Raw genomic sequence first — 24,719 nt, forward strand, 5'->3', positions numbered from 1 at the left:
ATACAGTATAAAACATTACTGAGACTGCCATCTAATGTATCTGCTTGTTAAAAAAAAATATCTACTGCGAAGTCTGGGAAGATGACCCAGTGGTAAAGAACTTGTACCGTACATGGACCTGGTTTGGGACCTCAAGAACCCACATATGGAGTGCACATTTGTAATCCCAGAACTTCAGCAGTGAAATGGGAGGGAAACAGGAAGAAATCCTGAAAGCTCGTGGTTCTCATGCCAGCGACCCTGGCAGATGCAGTGGAGAACAAGAGACCCCGTCTCACGGTAGACGGTAACAATTGACACCCAAGGTTGTCTTCTGGCCACCCGTCCACATACCATGGTATACATGCATTGGTGCACTTTCGTATACGCTCACCCTCTCTTGCCCCATTCTCCTAAAATGTAAAGTAATTGGTCTCAGTTTTTCACTATAGGAGAAAGTGTGTTCGTTCCGCAGCCATTCCGTGATTCTGTGATGGTAGAGCACAGGAACTTTGAGGGAATGGCAGTTTGCAGGGATTAACACTCACTTCTGGGTTCAATCCCAATTCTGAGGCTTACTACATATGCCTGGGCAGGTTATATATCTTTATATCTGTTTCCTTATCAGTAAGATAAAATATAATAGGGTTTACATGAGGACACCGTCGCTGTCTTCAGACATACCAGAAGAGGCCATCAGATCCCATTACAAATGGTTGTGAGCCACCATGTGGTTGCTGGGAATTGAACTCATGACCTTTGGAAGAGCAGCCAGTGCTCTTAACCACAGAGCCATCTCTCCAGCCTAATAATAGGGTTTCTATGCAAATGGAATAAAACATACACAGAATGTTAGCATGTACCAACCCTCATTAAATGTTCAACAAATGTTACATGTTTCAATAGCTATTTTAGAGAACAGAATGGGAGTATTCATTGAATTTTAACTGCCCTGTGGGAACTAAAAATGAGCCCTTGTATCTGAACAAGGAACCCAAATAGAGCATTGGAAGAGAATATGTCACACAGCAATAGGCTCTTAAACACGGCTGTTCTGAAAGCGGTGGGATGTGTTGCAGTATAGGAACATGGCCATAGAGGGCAGAGAGCTCCTCTTGTCTCTTGCTGTGCGTTCTCTTGAAGACTCCTAGAGCATTTGTAAGCATGGCTCCTTGCTAAGCTACAAAGGTAGCCCTGGCTGGTAAGTAAGGTGGGATGCTTCGTAAGAACGAAGCGCTTGTGAAGGAGTAATCAATCCTTCATCAGCTTGTGCAAGATGCACACAGATGCAGCTACACAGCATAGGGGCTCACAAGCAAGAGGTACAGAGCATTCACTCTGAGCAAGAGCTGACAAAAGCAACTTAAAAGTGAGCATATGGTGGGGGGTGGGCCAGCAGCATATTCAGGACTGTGGAGAGATAGCTAAGTGATAGAGCCCTTCATGCTCTTCCAGAGGATTCAGGTTCAATTCCTAACTCCCACATGGCAGCCCACAACTGTCTGCAACTCCATTTCCAGGGGATGGCCTCTTATGGCTTCCTTGGATATGAGGAATACACATGATGTTCAGAAACACACAAAGGCAAAATATCTATACACATAACTTTTTAAAAAAGAAGATTTCAGCACAAATTATAAAGAGATGTTAAATACATGTTAAGCAATGGAGATCTTAGGCTAAGAGAACCTAACATGCATCTGACAGGAGACCGGAAGGAAAGCGCTATGAGCCAGGGAGAGAGTTCCAGACAGAGGTTTGACTCAGGATTGATAAAATGTAAACACTAAGACCTGGACACACATGAAGGCCTAAGCCAAGTAAATGCAACCAAATTTCTCCTTAGAATTCACAGCAAGAAATGTCAGGCATTGGACCCATCCAGAGAAGCGGGATTTTATGAATTGCCCTGACAGTCACGACTGCTTACAAGGGTTGTGTTTAACATTTTGTCTTTAGAGGCTGCCTTACCCATTTCCCAAGTGTTATCTGATTCCATTCTTACAACAAAGAAACAGAGACTCAGAAATCTGAGCTAATGTGACTAAGATTTCACAGCTGGCAAGCAAGGGCACCTGTCTGTGACCTAAAGGAGAACCTCGGAGAACAGAGCTTTGCCTCACACAGACCCATCTTCTCTCTGGTCCTAGTTTCTTGTTTTGAAATGTCACTTCTGCTTCTGAGAACTATGTCTTCTCTCCCCTTGTTTTTGAGAGAGTCTCACTATGTAGCTACCCCTGACTGGCCTGCAACCTGCTTTATAGACTAGGTGGCTAGCCGCCTGCCTCTGCCTCCCAAGTCTGAGGTTAGAGGCATGCACCACCATGTCTGACTTCATACTTAGATTCTTTTTTATTTTTTATATTTATTAATTTGTTTGTTTGAGGCATGGTTTCTCTATGTAGCCTAGAACTTATTCTGTAGACCAGGCAGGCTGACCTTAAACTCAGAGATCTCCCTACTTCTGCCTCCCAAATGCTGGGTAAAGATGTCCACACCACACCCAGCTAAGACTTAACATTCTTGAGAATAGTTATAAACTGCACCAAACTTTTAAGTTTAGATGAGATATAACATTACCAGTGCTTTCCTTTAATTTCCTTTAATTTTTGAAAATAGCCTTTTGCCATTTTTGAGGCATATATGTAGATTTGATTCTTGTTTAATAGGTATTTTACATATATATATACATACATACATACATACATATAAATATATATGTAAAATGAATCATAGGTTTCTGATATATGACTTTTTAATGATTATCATGTACTATGATGTTTATCAAAGACATCTGTCACGGTATATCTTCCCTTTTAAAACTTATACTTCAGTACAATACATAACAAGAATATCTGTCTAGAAAATAAGAAACCATGACAATTAATCACAATTATCTATTTCCAAGTCTAAATCATTCTTTGCATGGATTTACCATTAGTAAAGCAAATTAAACCAAATAATTTCATTCATTGCTACTAACACAAAATTTCTACTTTAGAATGATTTGTTTTAATTTTATAATTTTTTGATTTTTGAAGTTATAATTTATCATGCCCTTCTTCCCTTTTCTTCCTCCAACCCCTCTCCTGTACCCTCCTTATTTTTTCTCAAATTCTTGGCCTCTTTCTCTTTAGTTGTTGTACTGTGCATACATACACACACACACACACACACAACCTAAATACATAAATACAACCTGCTTGATCCATACAGCGTTACCTGTATGTAATGGTCCCGCTTGATCTATACAATGTTACCTGTATGTAATGGTCCCAGGGCTCAGCACTTGGTATTGGTCAACCCATTGGAGGCCTCCTTCCTGTGGAAGGCCATGTCTCTCTCTCTGCATTGCCAGGTTGCCTGTAGCTCCATGTCTAGCGTTGAAGTCCTGTGAGCTTGCCCTCTTCCATGTTAGCATGTCCATTGGTGTCACGCAGGTCTTGTCTAGGCAGCCATGTTGATAAGACTTCATGGATATAGCCTGTCTCATATTTCTAGAAGGCAGAATCTTATAGGTTCCTCCTGACCTTATCATCTTTCTGCCCCCTTTTCAGTAATGTTCCCAAGCCTTAGATGCAGAGCTGTCTAGTAAATGTATCCATTGGACTGGGCACTACATCTTCTTTCTCTGAATTTTGATTTGCTTTGTCTTTCTTAAATGGTCTCTGTTGCAAAAAGAGACGCTTCTTTGATAAGGGGTGAACGCTACATTTATCTATGGGTATAACCATGAATGTTTTGGATGTAGTCAGGGATTATGTTGGTTTAGTAGAGTGATGGCTGTAAGTACTCCAAGATCCATGACCTCACTGGCCCCGGTTGGCTAGGCTTCCAGTACCAAGCATGGCTTCCCTCTTGTTAAGACTGACTAAATAGCTGTTAGTTACCAGCAAGGTATGCACGCCACAAATGACCCTTAGGGTTAATCACGCCATGCTGGTCGAGTTGAGGTTCACAAGCATCATAGCTGGGTGGGACTGTTGGTTGCTTCCCTCCCTCAGAAGCTTGCATGGGGCCTCTGGTACTACAAAAGTTAGTCCTCAGGGAGAAGGCTGTCAGGTTAGAGCAGCCCCGGTCCTCTGACATACGTGTTGGTTACGTTTCCTGCTGCTATGATGACATACCTGAGAGAAATAACTTTCTTTTGTTTGTGTGTGTATAGTGCATACATGTGAAAGTGGGTCCATCCCTTCTTACTGCTGGGATAAAGTACACTGACAAATAGTAATGAAGAGGCTTATAATTCCAGGTTACAGTCCATCACTGCAGGGAAGCCAAGGAACTGAAGCAGCTAGGCACATCCGCAGCCAAGAGCAGAAAGAATATGTGCACGCATGCTCAGTTTTATTCTATATGCTCCAGGGCCCCACCCAGGAAACAATGTCACCCACACTCGGGATGAGTCTTTCTACATCAATTAAGGCAGTCAACACAGTCTTCCACACACATGCCTACAGGTCACCTGATTAGACAGTCCTTCACTGAGACTGTCATCATTGTATCAAGGTGACAACTACAATAACCATTACAGCTGCTGACCCAGCATCAGTGAGGCCCCAGGTTCTACTCCCAGCTATGCAAAAATAAAAAACAAATAAAATAAAAACCAGAGGCTTGAGTTTGGTTCCCAGCATCTAAAGTTCCAGCTCCCGAGAATAAGACATCCTTTCTGGTCTCCTCAGGTCCCTGCACACGTGTGGTACATGCTCACAGAGATACACATGTACACATCACACAGGTGTACATACAAATAAAAATAATGTCAGTGAATTCATTCTCGTGATCTCGGCTTCCTCACAGCACGCTACCCCCTTCAGCATTCGCCCCCCACAGTCCAGTGGCTAAGGCTGTGCACTCCTGTTTGATCCCCTGCTTAGTTTGCTGGTTTGTTTCTTCTCTTAGCACTTCTCCTTAGGGTACTGGTCCAAGTGCTGAGGGAAGAACACTCACCTTGGTTGATCGATGCAGTGTTCAGATATTCTCTCCTGTCTCTGCTGTGCTAGCACTCTCTAGTTCTGGCTGGAGCTGGGGATGGACAAGAAGGAAGGTTCCAGACTCATATTCATGGGCCATTTCAGAGAGGTGGGAACAGGTACATCTTGCTGCTGCTGTTTCCTGCCAGATGGCATGCTGAACAGATAAGGTTTCATCTGTTTATTGGGCAAAGGGCAAGGAGAAATGGATGTCTCCACTGGGAGTAGGACTCCTCATGAATTTCAATCCCTACATGAATAATTGATGAGTCTCCTATGGTGTCATGAATGTGTGGTAGCTCCTGGATCTTACATTTATTCTTAAACATTCATTCTTTGGCATTATGCTGTTTGTGATTTCTGCGTGAAATCTTTCATGCTGTTGGCTTCTATACTTATTTTTCCTTCCTCTGCCCTAAAGCCCAAACTGGTTTCAAATTCTTCCTGAGTGTGTCACACCTGGCCTGGCTTTTCTTTTCTTTTTCTTTTTTTTTTTTTTTTCAGCGTTTGCGACAAAATCAGTTTCTTGGGCCAGCTCTTGGGCCAGCAGCTAAAGGCATGTGCTATCAAGTCTGACTATCTAAGGACCTCCTGGGGCTCTACATGGTAAAAGTTGTCCTCTGACCTCTACAAGCTGCTGATCCCCTCCCCCCAACACTAAATACAATAAAAAATAAAATTAAAAAAGATTTTAAAGTCAGTCGTTACTGCTGTCTCACATACAAGTAGCCTGCCCTGGCTCCTAGGGAGCTTGCCTGCTCTTAGTGACAGTGTTCTTTGTAGCAGAGAAGGAAGGTTAGGGCAGAGCCTGTAGATACAGCACATAATCTATTTCCTATTGAAACATAAACCTCATTCACTTTTAGAATGCAGTGCAAACTGTTGAGGGTCGGCATGCCGCTTCTCTCACTAAGTAAATCCATCTTGTTCATCAGAGACAGAGTTGAGTATATTAGCATCTGGGAGCTCAGTCAAAGCACTCCACTTCCAGGGTCAGAGTTCAGCTGCCATGTGGAGACTTACTTTGTTTTGTTTGTGACATGGCAATGCATCTTATTATAAATACTGGACAGATAGGAGCTTTTGGTTACAAAGAGTACTAGGTGTAACACCTGGACTGTGGTCACACTTCAGAGCAGGCTTTCTCCCAGATTCCAGGCAAGACAAACATGTTCCTGTTCCAAGGTCAACATTGTGTCATTGCTTTTCAAGATAGGATGCCAGAAGGAAACATGCACACTTGCCTGTAGCAGACCCTCCAACTGGAAAGTGATACTTGTTGTAGACTGCTAGGAGTAGAAGGCAGAGAGGGCAGTGACCTTGAAAACTAAGTGTGAAGTTAGGAGGAATCTTAGCCTGCAGGAATGAGATAGCATCAGAGCTCTTTAGAGCCGAGTGGCTGTAGTCTAAGTCAGTTGTAGGTTTCATGTTGCCCGTGTTAGATAACTCCAAATCCCTAAGAAATAAGATGAAATTTGGCTGAACGTGGCCAGCAGACTCAACAGGGCTGAGAGAACGTGAGGACAGTGGAGTGCTAGAGAGAGAGAAGAGAGAAGGTAGAGGAGGCCAAGAGGACCAAGAGTGTGCATGGGGACCCAGAGAGGCCCAGAGAGGGCCAGCCAGGAGCCAGGAGAACCAAGAGAACAAGTAGCCAAAATAGCTGAGTTATATGGGAATGAGAAGTCTGTGGGACGGAAGAGAAGCCCAGCCTCTGAGAGGAAGAGGTTTAGGGTAGGGGTGGCTTGAGAAGTGCTGGGAGGGGCCACGGGTACGACTTGTCTGGGCTTTCTCTAGGACCTGACAAACAAAATGTGGTGTTTTAGAATCAAGTGTCTCTAAACTGTGCAAAGCCATAAAAGACAGTAGCATTTGTGAGATTCCTAGGGTATGAGTGCACACATACCCCTGCACAATACACACCCATCCTTTCTTTTTAAAACATGAAATAAACCAGAGTCAGGGTTTTAGAAATGACATTCAGTTGTCCACATAAAGAAGCAGGAGAAAGAATGACTTAAGTTTTGCAGAGTACGGTATAAATGACAGTTGGTGTCACTTTCTGTTAGCCTAGAAGAGTCTGGCATTCCTGTCGATTCATTTCTCCTGTAGAAGGTTAGGATACAGATCTCTGTTTAGCTACTACTTTGTAATTCAACTGCACTGTGAGATTGATTTGAAGACAGTGTCTATAGCACGGAGTAGAATTTGGAATTGTGGTAGAATTCATCTCTAAACAGTTTAGATTTATGGAGTAGAATGCACGCTATGGACTTACGGTAACACTCACGTGCGACTGGGCCAGTCACCCCTGCCCTTCCTTTCCCACCTTAGCTGCTTGATACTTTCCAGATAATTCCCAGGGCCCTCTCCCAACACACCACCCCATCTCTTCAGCATGTGCACCTCCTGTGAGTCTGGTTTTGTTTTTGATACACAACTTTTACAATGTGCCCAAAATGTTTTGATGTTTGGGTATGGGGAAGTACCAAAAAGAGAGGGATACATAATTCTGAGGGTGATATTCTGAAAATAAATAAACAAGGAGTAGAAATTAGTTTTAAAGGCATATAGCATCTATTTATATAAGTATTTACATTGTCATGTTACAATAATTATAACATCTGTACCAGGAAATGCCTGTAGCATAGCTTGTATTAGCATGATGAGTTAGCATGGAATGCGTCACCATGACTGTGACCCTTGGCAAGGCAGCGTCAGAGCGGTGCGGACCAGTAGAAATGTAGTACGAGCCATATGTGTAACTTTGTTTCCAGAAAATGAGTCACCATGACTGTGACCCTTGGCAAGGCAGCATCAGAGCTGTGTGGACCAGTAGAAATGTAGTACAAGGCATATGTGTAACATTGTTTCCAGAAACTCCACTAGGAAAAGCCTCTCCCCTTTTAGGTACACGTTGGAGTGAAAAACATGGTCTTGTGTAGGGCTGGCTAGCTTAGCACTCTATATGTAGCCCAGGCTAGTCTCAAACTCACAGCAGTCAGTCTCCTCAGTGCTGGGTTTACAGATGTGCACCAGCAAGCTTAGCTAATAACCTTTTTTAAAAATTACATTTATTTAGTATGTGGGTGCGTGCTTGTGAGCCTGGCAGCAAGTGCCTTGAGCCATTGGCCTTGCTTGGAGACAGGTTCTCCCTGTGTTACTGAGGCTGCTCTCCAGCTCTCTATACCCGGGCTAGCCTCAAACTGTGACCGTCTTGCCACCCCTGCTTCCTGGGTGCTGAGATTATTCGTGTGTGGCACGTGCTTAATCTGTATGTTGGTTTCCTAAGATTTACTAATGTAAAATACAGTGTTCCACACATGCCCAAGGCCTTCAGTTTCTGAATTGATTTCCATTTTAATTTAGTTATGTAAAATGAGCATTGCAGCTCCTGCTGATTCCTGTCAACTCAAAGCACTCGACATGTATCTTGCCACCTTACCCATTAGATAGGATCCAGTACTGCTTTCTCTTGCTGGTCATATTCTTGGACTGAATGCTGCCATCATGTACAGGCAACATCCAGTAGACCAGCAATCAAGCCTTGTGACTTCACAGTCACTTCCTCAGGAGCCACATGTTGAAATTGTCCCTGAAGGAGCCTAAGGGTAGCATTTTAGGGAAAGAGGGCTGAGAAGCATTAGCATATAGAACTTAGGAAAACTGTCTTCTCATTTTTAAGAATTAGCATACATGACAATAGATTTTATTATGACAGTTTTATACATTGCTCTTACTGATCTTTTCTGTGTCTCTTTCCTGTATCCTACTTCTCACCCATTGCTTCCTTCCATAGTAACCCCACATTCATGTCATGCGTCTACTGGTGTTCCCACCACCTCAGTATCATTTGGCCTCTCATGGACTTCTTTCTAGTTTCATTCATTACCTACCACACACATGCACACTCTCACCTGTGCAAGCGCACAAACACACACACACTTAAATTGGAAGTGGGACAATGGCCCACTGGGTAAAGTGCTTGCTGCACAAGTGTGAGAACCTGAGTTTGAGTTCCCAGAACATCTGTAAGAAGCTGAGTGTGGTAGTACACACCTATAATCCCGGGACTGAAGACATGGGGACAGATGGAAGGTGGACTCCCTGGGGCTTGCTGGACAGCCAGCCTAGCCAAATCAATGAACCTTGGACTCAATAAGAGAACTCCTTAAAAAGGAAGTAGAAAGCAATTGAAAACTCCCCGAACCAACCTCTGCCCTCCACACTCGTGTATGTGCACCTACACACACGTTAAAATCTAGGCTCCAAGTGTGAGACAGCGGCACTACTTGTTTTCTGAGTCTTGCTCATTTCACTTAACATAATGTCCAGGTCCATCCGTTTTTCTGCACATGTCATGATTTCTTTCTTTCTTTTTTTTAATTTTGTTGTGTATATGTGCACATTTCTCTTGTCCATCTATTGACGGAATGTGGGGCTGCTTCCATGTCTTAGCTGTTATGAGTAGTGTAGCAATAAACATGCTGTGCAAACTATCACTGTGGTAACTGTGGTAGGACTTAGAGTCCTTGAAGTATGTATGCAGGGGACATATAGTTAGGTCATTTGGTCCTTCTGTTATTAATTTGGTTTATGTTGTTGATTGAGACAGGGTGTCATGTAGCCTACGCTGACCTCAGACTTGCTATGTAGCCTGAACATCTATCTGGTCCTTAAGGTTTTCCCTTCCAGGTGCTGTGATCCTAAGCACATACCATCATCTGAGTTTGTGTTTAGTGTTTTGAGAAGCCCATGCTGATTTCTGTACTACTTGCACTCATTTCTGTTCCCACCAGCACTGAACAAAGGCTATGAGAATCTCACTTTAAGAAGTATTATCTGAGTCTTGTATGTTCTACATTCATCTTAGAATACAGGAGGAAATGGCAGTCTTCTCTGGTTCTCTGTGCCCCCCAGGCTGATATACTGTTAACTTCTAGAAGCTTGCTGCTAGTGTGGTACTGCAGTCAACACTCATTACTAAAATGTAAAATTGAAAGTTTTTGACTGGCACTTGAAAAATATTTGAACTCAGTTGAGTGGATGAACATGCTGCAGTTACAGCATTCAGACCGAGGAGCTTGAATTTGAGACTAGCCTGAGCTACACAGCATGTTCAGGCCATCCTAGACTACTGTACTGAGACCTTGGCTCCGTAAACAAAACCCCAAGAAACAAAACAAGCATGAGCAAAAACTATATGAAATGGTATTGAACACAGTGAAGGGCATGTCACAGAGTACTCTTGTGTGGCTTGGGGCTCTCAGGGGTGCGAATGTGTTGGAGTGTCTAATGAGAAAGTGCTAGAATGTGAGTGTGGGGATAGCATCAGCATGGAGAATTCCTTCCTCAGTTTTGAGTTGGTGAGGGACAGGCATCTCTAGACGGGAGGCTAGGAGAGCACACCCTTGGCTCACCATCTCTGACTTTTGACCTGACTGTACATTGGCAAATTCAAACTTAGGAGTCAGCCTTTGTTCTTATGAAGAAACTTGGTATGTGAAGGTTAAAGTATTTCAGTATGATCTGAATTAAAGAAATATGGCATTTACAGTCTCCTAAAGTATTTCTAGTCGCTTGTACATACCTAAGTATTCCTGTGTAGCATCTTTCACAATAATAAAAGCTTATGCTTAATATCACATCATTTAAATGTGAATTAAAATTTTATATGTGATTAAGTTTATGCTTTTAACAAAGTAAAGGCTTCTTCTTTTTTTTTTTTTTAATTTCTTTTTTTTTTTTTTTGAACATGAAATGCTTTTTTATAGCATGTTTTACAAGGGGAGGGGGTAAGAGGGTCCGGGTGGTGGAAAAGTACAAAATCTTCTTGGCCTGTGCCTTGAAACATGTCATGGTCTATATGGTACACTGCCTTGAATTATGATCTACCTGCAGTTCTTCAGAAGATATGGTACACTGCTTGAGTTATGGTCTCCCTGCTATTCTTAAGAAGACATGGTACTCTGCTTTGAGTCTATCTGCAGTTGCTAAGCAGGATCTTGCAGTTGCCAAGCTTCAGAGGACATTGTGCAGGTGGGGAAAGGTAGGGGGTAAGGGTAAGGGCGAGGGTCCTGGCTTCTGGCATCTCCCCCTTCTCTGTTTAGTTAGAGAAGGCGTCTTATGTTCAATCCCAACTATGTGAGTTTTGAATTTGGATGTCTAATTATGGGGGGTCTTAGACAAGTTCACAACCCCAAAACACTGATGTGAGACGAGTCACATCGATGGTCGAAGGCTTTAGGCTGTCGACGATGGGCAACGTCAAGGGACTCTGATGTGGGTGAAAGGAGGGTGAGAGCCCTGTCTTAGGCCATGTAGGCTGCACCCACTCCCAGCACCACGCACTCCTTTTCGGCTGCATTGGGTGGGCCCCTGGGAAGTGGACCTACAATAATCCCGTCATTGGGCTAACTCACAGCCATCCTAGTCTCTTGTAAGTGTTCAAGTTACCAACCATTTGTCAGTTTGGGGTGTAAAGGCTTCTTTTTTAAACTGTTAGAATGCTTGTTTGGTATTTCTTCCTTGAGGTTTTCTGGGCTTCCATGTTTTGTATAGGCCTGCCTTGAATATATTTGTTTGGAATTCTTCCGCTAAATAGTCAACATGTCAGATGACTCACACCATGTACATATTTGGAATGCTATTTTGCCACAAGAGTCTGGAAAGTCAGTGTCATGCTTTTAAAAGGCAAAGTATGTTAGTGTCGTGTAGTAGTGAGTCAGGGTTATTGCTGTGTTGGAGAAAATTGGTCTAGACATAAGGACTTGAACAGAATAGTCATATTGTGTAGATAAGGTAAATTGAACACAAACTCACAAGTTGTGCTCATCAACTGCAGTGCTAGTGCAGGGTTTGAACTACTGCCGTTTAGCTCAGTCAGTCCTTTCTCCCATTGCTGGCAGAGAAGGAGTGGAAGATAACATCTTACTTTTAATTCCAAAGCTGACAGTCTTGGTAATGATTAGAATTCCACTGGAAGTTTATTCTATTGTTCAAATTAAAGTATTCTCATTGCAGCCAGGCGATGGTGGTGCACGCCTTTAATCCCAGCACTTGGGAGGCAAAGGCAGGCAGTTTTCTGAGTTCGAGAGTTCGAGGCTAGCCTGGTCTACAGAGTAAGTTCCAGGACAGCCAGGGCTACACAGAGAAACCCTGTCTCGAAAAACAAAACAAAAACAAAACAAAACAAAAAAAAGTATTCTCATTGCAAGGCATTAGGGGTGCAGACAGGGCCAAACCTGTGCATCTGGCCTTTTAGCTTTCAGAACAGGGTCAGGCTGCAGCTGGGAATCACGTCTGACTCCCCCTTTCATAAGAAAACAGTAAAAACATAAGCCATGTGTCTAACAGCCAGACACTGGCAAACAAGACTTAGGAGTAGATTGTGGGCATTCAAAAAGCTTGCATGTAAAAACACATGCTGAAAGAATGTCGAGTCCTCAGGGAGGACTCTGACTGGCACACTGCTGCAGAGGAGTCTGGGACAGAAATCAGCCAGGCAAACCGGGTGAGTGACTTTTGAGCCAGGCCTTGATGCACTGTTAGTTTCCAGCAAAAATAAAATACAGAATAAAATCTTGGAAAGAGGGAGACCCGATGGCAGAAAACATTTGCAGGATTTCCTTTTGAATGACAGTTAAACTAATTGTATCATTCTTAATTCCTTTTAACAGTTAAACTAACTGTATCATGGAAAAAGAGTAGGAGGCAAGTTACCCTGAGAACCAAAAGAGGAACACTTATGTTCCTGGGAGTGGCTACTTCATTTAGATGTGTGGGCCTACCCTAAGACCACCCAGAAAGTTTCCCAGCAGGAGGCAGAGGGCTCCTGGAAACCCATTTATTCAGTGATAGAGCATTCAGGGAGGAGAAAAGCACTTGAACTTGGTCATTGGAGATAGTCTCTGTTTTAGAATGGGTGGAGGGCAGTGACACCAAGTGAAATATTTTTTGGTTCCTTTGACCACAGAACAAAATGGTTGAGTCTGGCATTTCTAAGCTGGCTGATAGGAGTCTCTGCCTCTTCAACAGGACTGGAAGTAACTATCTGCTGGCTGATTATGAAAATTGAGTCTGTTGTATGAATACTTTTAACTCAGGGCCTGCATGACAAAGCTTCAGCTATCTATAAAATTATACTTACCAAGGAACTGTTTGGTTTTGAAACAGGGTCTTGTATAGCTGGGCTATCCCTCAAGTGCTGGTCCTCTTGCCTGTTTTTCTCATGTTGGGATTACAAGTGTGTATATCATGCCCAGCTGCCACAGGAGTCTTGTGTGTATGTGTTTATGTGATCACATATGCATGTGGAAGCCAGATCTCATATGTGTTCCTTAGAGCTGTGTGTGTACATACATACATACATACATACATACATACATGCATATATACACTAGCTGAACAGGCTAGGTTAGCTGGCCAGTGAGCTTAAATGATCTGCCTGTTTTTTCCTCCTAGCAGTGGGAGTTACAAGCACCTACATGTGGCTTTGTTGGTTGGTTATTGTTTTGAGACAAAGTCTTACTATGTAGCCCTTACACACAAGAGATCTGCCTGCAATTGCCTCCCAAATGCTGGGGTTAAAAGTGTGTGCCACTACACCGGGCAGCATGCCTGGCTTTTAAAACGTAGGTTCTAGGAATCAACCATGCCCTTGTGTTTGAAAGATCAACATTTTACCCACTGAGCTATCTTCCCAGCCCTTACCAGGTAGTTCCAACCACTAATTTCTAAATATCTCAGTCACCTGAAAAAGGAGACTCAGACGACTCAGAGGAGACACGTGAGTACTACAGGGACTGACTGAGAATTCTCCATTGTAAGTTGGTATCTCAGTATTCTGTAATGAAGCTGGTTAGCACTGTTTATCATCCAGAGCCTGGTCAGTTCTAGAGTGTTTAGAAAAGCTGTTTCTGAGTATACAGTAAAGTTGAGTGTCCCTTGAGTCACTCTGTGAATCTGCTTGGGAAGTAACATTTATTAACCATTTGCTGTGTGGACCAAGTACTCTCCTAAGTGCTTTACCTGTCCTGTTATCTACGCATCACAAATGACCTTTTGCCAGGTGTAGTAGCATACCAGAAGGCTGGGCATTAGAGTCATGAGTTCAAGGCCAGCAGGACTACATAGCAGATTTGAAGTCTTCCCAGGCAACTTGGCAGTCTCAGAAGAAAATTAAGGAAAGTTAGGAGCACAGTGATGAGTAAAAGCCCTTGCTGCTATCCTGGTGACCTGAACACAACACCCAGAACCCACTTGGTAGGAGGAGAGGGCCAGCTCCTACAGGTTGTTTTCTAACCATCATATGTTATGATATGTTTGGGCACATACAAGCCCATACAGAGAAATAGGCAGGCCAGCATGCATGCACCTGCACATGCACACACAGACACAGACACACACACACACACTAGAGTGTGAAGTAAAAAATGCTTAGGAGCTGCAGCTCAGCACTGAACACTCTCCTGTGGAAGTCCTGGGTTAATTCCTGACATCACCAAAACGAAACAAAAACTCAACCACTCGAGACAGGTGGTACTCAACAGTCCTGCAGTCATACAGATGAGGAAAATGGGCAGTGTAGTTGCTATGGAACTTGCCTAATGTTTCTCACACCACTTGGAAAATGGCAAGGAAGATGTGCCTCTGTCCTCAGCCATTGTACTGAACTGCTTAGGACCTGAACCTTGGAACACAGAGTTCTGGGTCCAGCTCTGCTCCTGTCCCAGGATTATGACCTTAGTTGTTTTCTTTCTCCATTTCAAACAATGTGTGCACCTCCAGTCTGGTCTTGTTTTGAATACCCGAGGTCAGATATATGAAGTGGATGCCACACTATGGCGTGTGATGACTGCTGGGCTCTCTCAGCTGCTTCTGTTTCTGCTGTCCTAGGTTCCTTTGGTGTGTGGCCTCTGGGTCTCTATGGTTAGAAGATAAAATACTGTACTTGTAGTATACACAGGCTGCAGTACCTCCTCAAGGTCTAAATTAGAAAGCAGCTGAAGTTATTTAAAGTAGAAATACAAGCAGAAATATAAGCTGGGTGATGGTGGCACACTCTTTTAATCCGAGCACTCAGAGTCAGGCAGATCTTTGTGAGTTGAAGGCCAAGCTTGATCTACATAGTGAGTTCTAGGATAGCCAGGGCTATCTATCTAGAGAGACCCTATCTCAACAAAACAAAACAAAACAAAACACAACCCAGAAATAAAGTCAGTAGAGATACGGTGCATGTTTTAAGGAAAATGACACCAGCCAGATTTAGACATTTTTATGTTTTTCTAAGAATGACCTTATGTATGAAATAATATGTCAGTTGCAAAATAGGTCACAAATATATAGTGCATTTTATAGGATTAATATTGTAGACTTTTTTACATATGTAAGTGTTACGTGTGTGTGTGTGTGTGTGTGTGTGTGTGTATGATATATTTGTGTATATCTATTTTCTGAGATAGGTTTCATGTATCCCAGACTTGCTCCATTGTGAGCAAGGGCGTTTTATTGCTGATTTCCCTCCCTCTGCCTCCCACATCCCAGGAAGTCAGGCCTGTGCTACTGTGTCCAGTCTCTATGGCACTAGGGATCAAACCCACAGCTCCTTGCACACCAGGCAAGAGCTGTCAGCTGAGCTACACCCCACAGCCTTGTTTGTGTACTTTAAAGAGGAATGCACCTTATTTATGTGCCCTTTGTTATTTTTCTAAGATTTTATTTTTATTATTTTCATTTTATGTGTGGATTGCCTGTGTGGATGCATGCCACATTCTGTGTCTGGTGCCTGCAGAGTTCAGGAGAAAGTATAGGATCTCCTAGAACTGGAGATACAGATATTTGTGAACTACCATGTGGGTGTCAGGGATTGAACCTGGGTCCTCTGCAAGGCTACAGCATGCTCTTAACCCCAGGGCTATCTCTACAGTCCCCATTTAGATATTCTTTAAAGAAGAATTTCAGCTTACCCATCTGTAGATTTTTTTAGGTGATTTTTAAATTTTTATTTTTATTTACAATATTTTAAGGTCATTATAGGATTGTTGTTGTTGTTTTGTTCTAGAATTCCTGAAATAGTTGACTCAGACCCAGAACTAATGCTAGGCAAGCATTGGCTGGCGCACTTTTCTTAAAGTGTACCTTTGAATGATAAGATGTTTTAAATGGCTGATAAAGGGATTTTGATCTTTTATAGATCTGTTTGGCTTGTGTTTTGACTGCTGTTCTCTTGTTATCCAGGCTGACCTCAGACCCTTATGTTCAAATAATTCTCCTGCCTCAACTACCCAAGTACATGGGACCTACAGGCACTTTTGTAGGTATTTAAATAGCCTAGAGTTAATTATTACCACTCTCCCTTTTTAAAGATTTATTTATTTTACTTATATGAGTACACCGTATCTGTCTTCAGACATACCAGAAGAGGGCATCAGATCCCATCACAGATGGTTGTGAGCCACCATGTAGTTGCTGGGAATTGAACTCAGAACCTCTGGAAGAGCAGTCAGTGCTCTTAACTGCTGAGCCACCTTTCCAGTGCAAATTAGGAATTTTTTTTTCTGTGCATTGGTGTTTCACCTGCATGTATATCTGTTTGAGGGTGTCAGATCCCCAGGAATTAGAATTACAGATAGTTGTGAGTTGCTGTGTAGGTGCTGGGAATTGAACCCGGGTCCTCTGGAAGAGCAGCTAAGGCTCTTAATCACCAAGCTGTCTCTCCAGCCACCCTTTCTTTTTAAAATGATTTTGCTGGCAGACGTGAGGTTTGCTTCCTCTGTCCTCAGTGCTTGTTCTTAGAAGATGAAGGTGTAGTGAAACCACAGACTAAAATGTTCTGTTTGACTTTCCTCCATGTGCCTTTCTATAAATACATAAATAGTATGACTTCCGGTGTTTTCATTTGTAAATGTTAGTCAAAGGAATACTTCCACAGCTAGCTCTTACTTTTCTGGCAAGCATGCAGTGATATCATGAGTGATTGATTAAAATTGATGATTAGTAGATAGCTTGCATAGCCAAGAATGTCTTTCCTCAAGTCAGCAGCCCCAGTCTGATGCCCACTGGGAACCACCCAGAGCACCTAGGAAGGGCAGTGTGCAGGCAGCCTTTGAACTCTGGCTTAGTGGAGTGTCCTGCACAGGACGGCGACTGCGAAGCCAGCATGCTGATGTAGAGCTGAGTGAGATTTGGGTGAGGTGGCAGGTGAAAAAGAGGGAGGAATGGAGTTTGTTCCTTTCCTAACTCCAGTGAAATGGAAAGTGGGAAACTGAAAGCCACAAGTTTCCAGAGGTTAGAGAATGAAGTAGCCTTAAATAATTCCTTTGTCTTTATAGGCATAGAAGGAGTTTGATGAGACGTTAAACATTTCCACAAAAGATGCGCTAATGGATGACAGCGACTCTCCTACATACAGTCTGCAGATAGAGCCACAAGATGGATGTCATCCGGGGGACAGCATGGAAAGGAGAGTGACACGCTTGCCTTCTATCTCAGATGAAAATGAAAATCAGCTTGCCGGAGACGGACCTGCGTGTCTGACCACCAGTGACGGCGCCATGGGAAGAGCCACGGTGTCTGAACAGGACAGTCTCAACAATAACGAAAGCTTCCCTTCTAGCTGTGAGGCAACCCCCACAGAGAACTCAGAAAATACTCCAAACGAAGGCCCCAAAGATGACCCGCCTGTTTTGGGACAGGACAAAAAGCTACCTGGAAAAAGAAGTCCAAAGGCCAAAAAGGGCACTCCTAGGAGCACGCCTCCAGGTGAGCCCTCCCCGTTTCTTTGCTCTCCTTTAACAAAAATAAACATTTCTACTTGCTGCTCTTCTAGTGTTGTTCTGCAGCAGCGCCTGGAGGTCCCGCTCTGTGCTTCTTGAGCTTTTGCCCCGCAGAGTCACAGTCTGTAGAGGAATTATGAAGTATTTAGTCTGCTGCCCTTACGCTTTCCTTCTGCGTCACCATGGCTTTGCTTTCTGACCTGGGATGGTCTGGGCTCATACAGTTTCCTGTAGGATCTTTCTGCCTCACTCGGCAGGTGAACTAATACCACATGTACCAGTGTGGCGTAAGGCACCTGGTTTTAATAGCTGCATATCTTTGGTTACAAAGTATTTCAGATTTTTCTTCAGAATGTAGTTTGTCAGGTAAAATGCAGCTCTGGAGTTCTGCGTCTGAATCATCAGGCACCCATGGGGAAAGGCTATCAGTGGTGGGTTTTGTTTGTCTGTTTGATTTTGTGATTGTTGCTTTGTCAGAGGCATACTGGCCTAGACGGTTCTGGCATGCTATTGGCTGGAAGTCCTTACTAGACCACTCTTTACCCCCGGCCAGCAGTGCTTGCAGGAGGCCCAGTGAATTAAGCCAGTGTGTCTTCCTCCCTTCTGTTCTCCTGCTCTCCCGCTCGCTTGTACTCTGGCTGATAAGAAATGTTGTCACTCTATACCCTGGTTTTCATTTGTAGATTTAAAATTTAGAGGCAACTATATAACTATGGTGCTTGGACCTGGCTCAGTAGATGCAGTAAGGCCTTGCTGCACAAACCCAAGAACCAGAGTTCAGACCCTTGCACCCACACAATATCAGGCTGGCCTGGAGGCCTGCACATACCCCAGAACTATTGGGTAAAGGAGGGGCAAGCTGGCTACTTGGAGCAGCTGAACTAGCAAGCTCCAGGTTCGGTAGGAGACCCTGCCTCTGTAAATGAAATGGAGAGTAATTGAGGAAAACACCCAGCTTTAATCTACCAACCTCTGCATGCACATACCTGCACACATGTACCTGTACACACATGTCTACAAACATGCACTCATGTAGGATGTTAATTATCCCTTAGTTAATGAAGTAACTCATACTTTGGCTCCAGTAAAGATAACTCATAACTTGGCTGTTCATGTTCCTTTGTCTTTTCCATGTTGACTTAAAATAGATAACCTGTGTTACGGGGTGTGACTATATCGTAAAAGAGCTGACAGTAAACATGGTCTATGCACCGCCGTGTGCATTAGATTTATTGTATAAGCTGTCCTTCAAGGCACATCGCCTGTCTCCCCAGGCTGACCTTGCTGCCTATAAGAACTGAAACCTATCTGGGAGTGATGGCTCACACCTGTAATCCCGGCATGTGGGGGCTGGTGGCTACAGAGTGAGCTCCAGGTCAGCTGACTACAGGACTAGCCATTCAAAACCAGAGACCCCCCCAGTGAGCCCCACACCTGTTAGCAGCCGGTTTCTCGGAGCACCCCTCTTGTGGGCAGTTACTGATCTTGTTTTCTCTCTATAGATTTGTCCTCTCTGGACACTGTGATTGTCAGTAGAATCACATAGATGGTTTTTTGGCTGGGTTCTTTCATGTAACACATTTTCCTGGTTCACTCTGGCTGTAAGCTATTTGCAGTCCCTTTCTTTCTATGGCCAAGAAATGCTCCATTGCATGGAAGTAGCACGATTCTTGGGTACTTGCCTGCGCACTGATAAGCATTTGGATTTTGGCTGCTATGAGTGATGCCTCTGTGAACGTGCTTTCATTTCTATCACTTATCAGTGGGAGATGGTTTTTCATGATAAGTAATATGAGTTTAACTGGTGAGCTGTCTTCCAATGAGGTTCCACCAGTTTCTCTCTACTAAAATAAGGGTGAGATACAGTTTCTCTGTCCCTTTGCCAACATTTGTTAATGTCTGGTTTCTTTATAATAGCAAGTTGTTAAAAATGGAGATATAATTTACAAACCATAAAGTTTGCCTTTTGAAGCCTATGGCACAGTGATTTTATTATAGCCACAGAGCTATACAACATTGGATCCCCTATAAAAAAACAAAACTATGAACCCATTAGCAGTCACTCCCCAGTCCTCCTGTCCTCAGCCTCTGGCAATCAATGCTCATAAATTTTGTATGACTTAACAGACAAGTTCAGATGAAGTGTCTAAAGATTGCCATAACAACATTTGGTGTTTGCTCAGTGCTAGTCACCATGGCATCTAAGCATTAGACAACACAGTGCAGGAGATACCCAGGACCAGAAGTAGAGAGCATGTGGGAGACTCCTTTAAACTGACCCCACCCCTACTTTCAGCACCCTGTCCACTTTTGCTTCCACCCTTTCTACAAATCCAGCTGGTCTAAGACCAGGAGGGCTGGGAGCTGGAGGAAGACAAAACCTGGAAACGGGTATGCAGCCTGGAGTCGGGTGGTTGGTAGGGAGAGCTCTGGGTTTGAAGCTGTGCTCTGCCTGCTGCTGCTCCCCTTGTGATCTGAGATCAGGAACTCAGTTCCTTCATGTCTTTGCTTATCACAAGGAAGCTGATACTGCATATCCTGAGCATTGTCCTGAGGACAACAGTCCTGTGCATAAAGTAGCCAAAAAACAAGTGTTTATGAGTTCTTGTGTTCACTGTGCCAGAGCATTCTTCTGGGTGACAGGTCTTAGAGAGTTCAGAAGTAACAAATTAATCTGACTGTGTCTTAGCTGCCTTAGATCTTTTGTCCGTACTTCTCTTAAGTCTTGAGTGTGTGTGCCTGTGTGTATGTCTACATATATAATACATGTTTTTATTATATATTACATGTAATATACTTTTGGGTGGTACAGATAATTGGACCTAGGACCTCATCCTATGTTTACTGTTGGTAGAAGGGACCCACTGGCATGTTACTCAATCTAAAATAACAACTGGTGATGCCATAAGAGATGAGCTCCCAACTGCATCGTACGTGTCCAACTTTGACCATAAAGACAAACTTTTCTAACTATCTTCCAGATTCATGTAAAGTCACATCTGGATCCTGGGGATCCAAACTCTGGTCCTCATGCTTGTGCGACAGCCACTTTACCCATCAGCCTTGGCTCCAGCCCCCCCCCCCAAAAAATTACCATGATCCCCTAGTAAATTTCCCCAACTTTAGAGGTTCAAAACAGCACATAGTATCTAACATATAGTTCTATAGGTCAGGAGTCTGCCCTTGCTCTCTGGGCTAAAGTGAGGCTGTCAGTCAACTGTGTTCTCTGTAGGGATTCTTAAGGATGTTTCTAGACTCTAGACAGTTTCTCTGTCTTTCTAGCTTCTAGTCCAGTGTATGGCTCCTGTCTTCCATCATTGCAGCCAGCAAAGGCTTGTAGAGTCCTCACACATGCTACTTTGACTCTGCCGCCTTCTTCTGTATTGAAGGGCCCTCATGGTCTCGCAGGTGGCAATCCAGCATAACCTCCCTGTTAAAGACCACTGATGAGCAGCCTTAGATCTGTCTGCTCCTTCAGTTCTTCTTTGACATAAGGTAATGTATAGATTCATGGAATTAGACATAATCATTTTTTGGAGCCTTTATTCTGCCCATCCTGAAAATATTTTAACTAAAGCACAATGACTTTACATAACAGGAAAATTCTGTACTTTATAAATCCTGTCATTACATCAATTTGTAGAACCACAGAGGACCACTTAGTCAGTAGGTATTTGAGTGTTATGTACCATCTACTCTTCAACTGCTAGTGAACCTGCCTTTCTGTTTCTCATGTCAGGTGTTAACAACAGGTACTCTAACAAAGGAAGCTCTGACAGGATTAACCATGCAGTGTCCAGGGAGGGCCGTGAAAGCGTCCAAGAGGAATTGATGTCTAAGCTGAGACAGGACATGTGCAGGCCAAGAAAGGAGATGAGGAGAAAGATGAAATATGTCAGAGTAGCCCCCAGAGCAAGGAGAGAGTGTCCTATGTGTTAGTGAGTCTCCATATTTGCTTCAGCTGAGGACAGTGGAGGGGAAATAGCAGACAGTGTGCCAGAGATTGACGAGGCCCAGATCACAGATATGTTGTACTTCAATAACCAGTTCAGACCTTCCCAACAGGCTTGAACATGACAGTAACTATGGGAGGCACAGTGAGTGCCAAACAAGCCAGGGTGATGAAGGGCAGTCACGAGGGAAAAGGTGAAGGGGTGTCTGCAGTGTCCATGTGAGGGATGCTGGGAATCTGCACTGACAGAGATCTAGGTGTGTCCCTTCTCTAGTCACTGGGTCATGATTTCAGGGATGCTTCTAAAATACAGTGTCTGCAGCTGGTGGTGGTGGCAGTGGTGGCACTACACAGCTTTAATCCTAGCATGTGAGATGCAGAGGCAGAGAAACACTGATCTCTGAGAATTTGAGGCCAGCCTGGTCTACAGAGTGAGTTCCAGGACAGCCAGGGCCATGCAGAGAAACCTCTCTCAAAACCTCTCAAAAACCATCATCTAAGCGAGTTGTCAGTGCAGCTTTTCTGATTCTGCCACAAACTACTTTCAGTGCCAGTAAATTGATATTTCATGAGATCTCGAAAATAAGAAAAATGAAGAAATTTATACCTTCAAACTTATGTATTTATGCAATTATATATAAAAATAGATATACATAAACATGTCAAGATAAGCAGATATTTTAGGGGTATACTTAAGAGTATCTAGTTACTGTTTTTAGAGGATTCACTTAATGTCAACTTAATGGAACAGTGTGTTCATTTGGATTCTCAGATTTTGTTGCTTTTCATTTTTACTTGTTTATATTATGCAATCTGTGTTTGTCCGTGTGCATGTACGATGACAAGGTTCATGGGATGGATTGGTTCTCTCTTCCCACCATGTGGGAGATCGGAGGTCTGGCTGCAAGCGCCTTTATCCACTGAGCTCTCTTGCTGGTTATCCCACACCATCTCAGCACGTAGCCCAGATTCATGGTAATCCTCCTGGCTCAGCCTTGCAGCTACTGGTATTGATTGTAGGTGTGGATCACTGTGTCTGTTCTTCTTGGTCCTTCAGTGCTACAACTAAACTTTACTATGTTAAGGGGTTTTTCTAAGTAGTCTTCTTTTTTTCACTCGAGACTTTTACTGGATCATGAGCCCCACAAAGGGTTCATGTTTTATCTTTGTTTAAGGTAATCGCTTCCAAGCATCCTCACCCCATAGGATGGAACTGCGTTTGGTTACTCTGTATACCTGACTCTATTGTTAAAAAAAAAGCACACAAATGAACATCGGAAAGAGCCACACAAATCAAAGTACATGTATACAATAGATTATTATTCGGCAGTAAAAAATTAAGTACAAAGCTCGGCAGTGGTGGCACACACCTTTAATCCCAGCACTTGGGAGGCAGAGGCAGGTAGATTTCTGAGTTCAAGGACAGCCTTGTCTACAGAGTGAGTTCCAGGACAGCCAGGGCTACACAGAGAAACCCTGTCGAAAAAATATAATAATAATAATAATAATAATAACAACAACAAAGTACTTATAAAAGCCACAAGATGAAGCTTGAAAGCATTAATTATTCTTAATGAAAGAAGCCACAAATATGGACTGTCTACATAGACAACACTCTAGATAGTAAAGTAGTTGAATTCTATACTTCAAGAGGTGAATTGTAAACCATGTAAATTACATCTCAGCAAAACAATTTTTGAAAAGAATTATTAAGGTAGGTATGTAGTCCATAGCTCCATGAAGTGTAAAGTTCCCTGCTAAAGGACAGTTTGTACCATGTTGTATGGGAACGTATAAAGTGCTGTTACGTGTGTTTCTCTTTGTTTTTCTTCACACTTAACTTCTGGCTTTCTAAATCTTCCTTTCTCATCTGATTCTGTTCTTCCAAAGATAATCTGTTGTCAGGAGATTTAAGAGAATTATAGATTAAAACAGGGGAAATCCTTTTGAGGAAATTTTAAGTCTCTCCTTCTTTCCACAAACTATTTTTAAGTTTCCAAATTTGAACGTGTGCCTGTGTCTTTGTTGAGAGAGAGAATTACTCATTAAATACCCTTGCCAATTCCCTGATTTGAGTGCAGAGGGTACCGTATGGAGGTCAGAGGACTTTGTGTCTTTGCTTCTGTCCCTTGACTTTTACATGGAGTCTGGGGATTGGACTCAGGTCTCCAGGTTTGCACAGCAAGAGCTTTTACTTACATCATTTCCTGTTTATATACTTCCTTGGAAGGTAACTTAATTTGGAGAGTCTTGTTCACCTCTATGTATCCCGGACAACCATGAAAAGTTTTGTAGTTGAAGGCTAGCGAATGTTGTGTTCCTGGAACCAGATGGCCATGATAACCTGGTGGACTTAGCCATTTTGATATTAACCAGGTCTGGGTCAGAATAGAAAGCTCTATTAATTTCATATGAAACTTTGGTACTTGAGTTGTTTATGGCCAAGAAGTTTAAGAGTTTTTATTAATTTAAGGTTTATAAATTTGAATAACTAATTGCATGCTTGGGCAAACCCCTTGCATATTTTTAGATTTTAATAAGACCTATTAGAATGCAGAACAGCTAATCAAACATCTAAGAGGAAAATTAGAGATTCCCAACATTGGTGCTAATTGGCATGTTCTACATAATTTAGAGTTTAATTCCTGGCAATATTTATGTGTACTAAGAGTGCCATGAATACAAAATGATAATAGCCTGCAGCAAGCCCTGGAAAGGAACAGAACTGGAGGAAGTAGCAGGGAGCACAGTGGTGGTGTGGGTGCGGCTGCAGGCGGTCACCTGCTCGGAAACCTTCAGGGTTAAGGACAGAGAGACTGGTCTAAGAGTGCTCTTAGTGACAAGCATTTGTCAAATCCCCTTCAAGTTTTCATAATGTTCATTTTGTTCATTCAAAATGCTTTTTAAATCCACAGCATAGCTGTAAATACTGAACACTGAATTTAGGATAATGCATCTGATTTAAAGAGCCCTGTATTTGAAAGGAAAAAGTAAATAAGATCTTTAAGTTCAAGACAAGCCTGTCTGAAGGAAGCGGTA

At 43.0% G+C, this 24,719-nt stretch overlaps 1 protein-coding gene across 1 annotated transcript in view; it reads left to right on the forward strand.

Moving 5' to 3' along the window:
* Cnst (consortin, connexin sorting protein) overlaps positions 1 to 24,719 on the forward strand; it is an 80,575-nt gene that overhangs the window by 17,948 nt on the left and 37,908 nt on the right. Inside the window, exon 2 of the mRNA XM_028755275.1 lies at positions 17,285 to 17,714. Coding sequence (XP_028611108.1) covers positions 17,336 to 17,714 — 379 coding nt within the window. The 5' untranslated portion in view covers positions 17,285 to 17,335. The remainder of the gene's footprint in view (positions 1 to 17,284; positions 17,715 to 24,719) is intronic.

This window comes from Grammomys surdaster, unplaced genomic scaffold, assembly GCF_004785775.1.
Source record: "Grammomys surdaster isolate TR1022 unplaced genomic scaffold, NIH_TR_1.0 126051, whole genome shotgun sequence".
In the NCBI taxonomy this organism is placed as follows: domain Eukaryota; kingdom Metazoa; phylum Chordata; class Mammalia; order Rodentia; family Muridae; genus Grammomys; species Grammomys surdaster.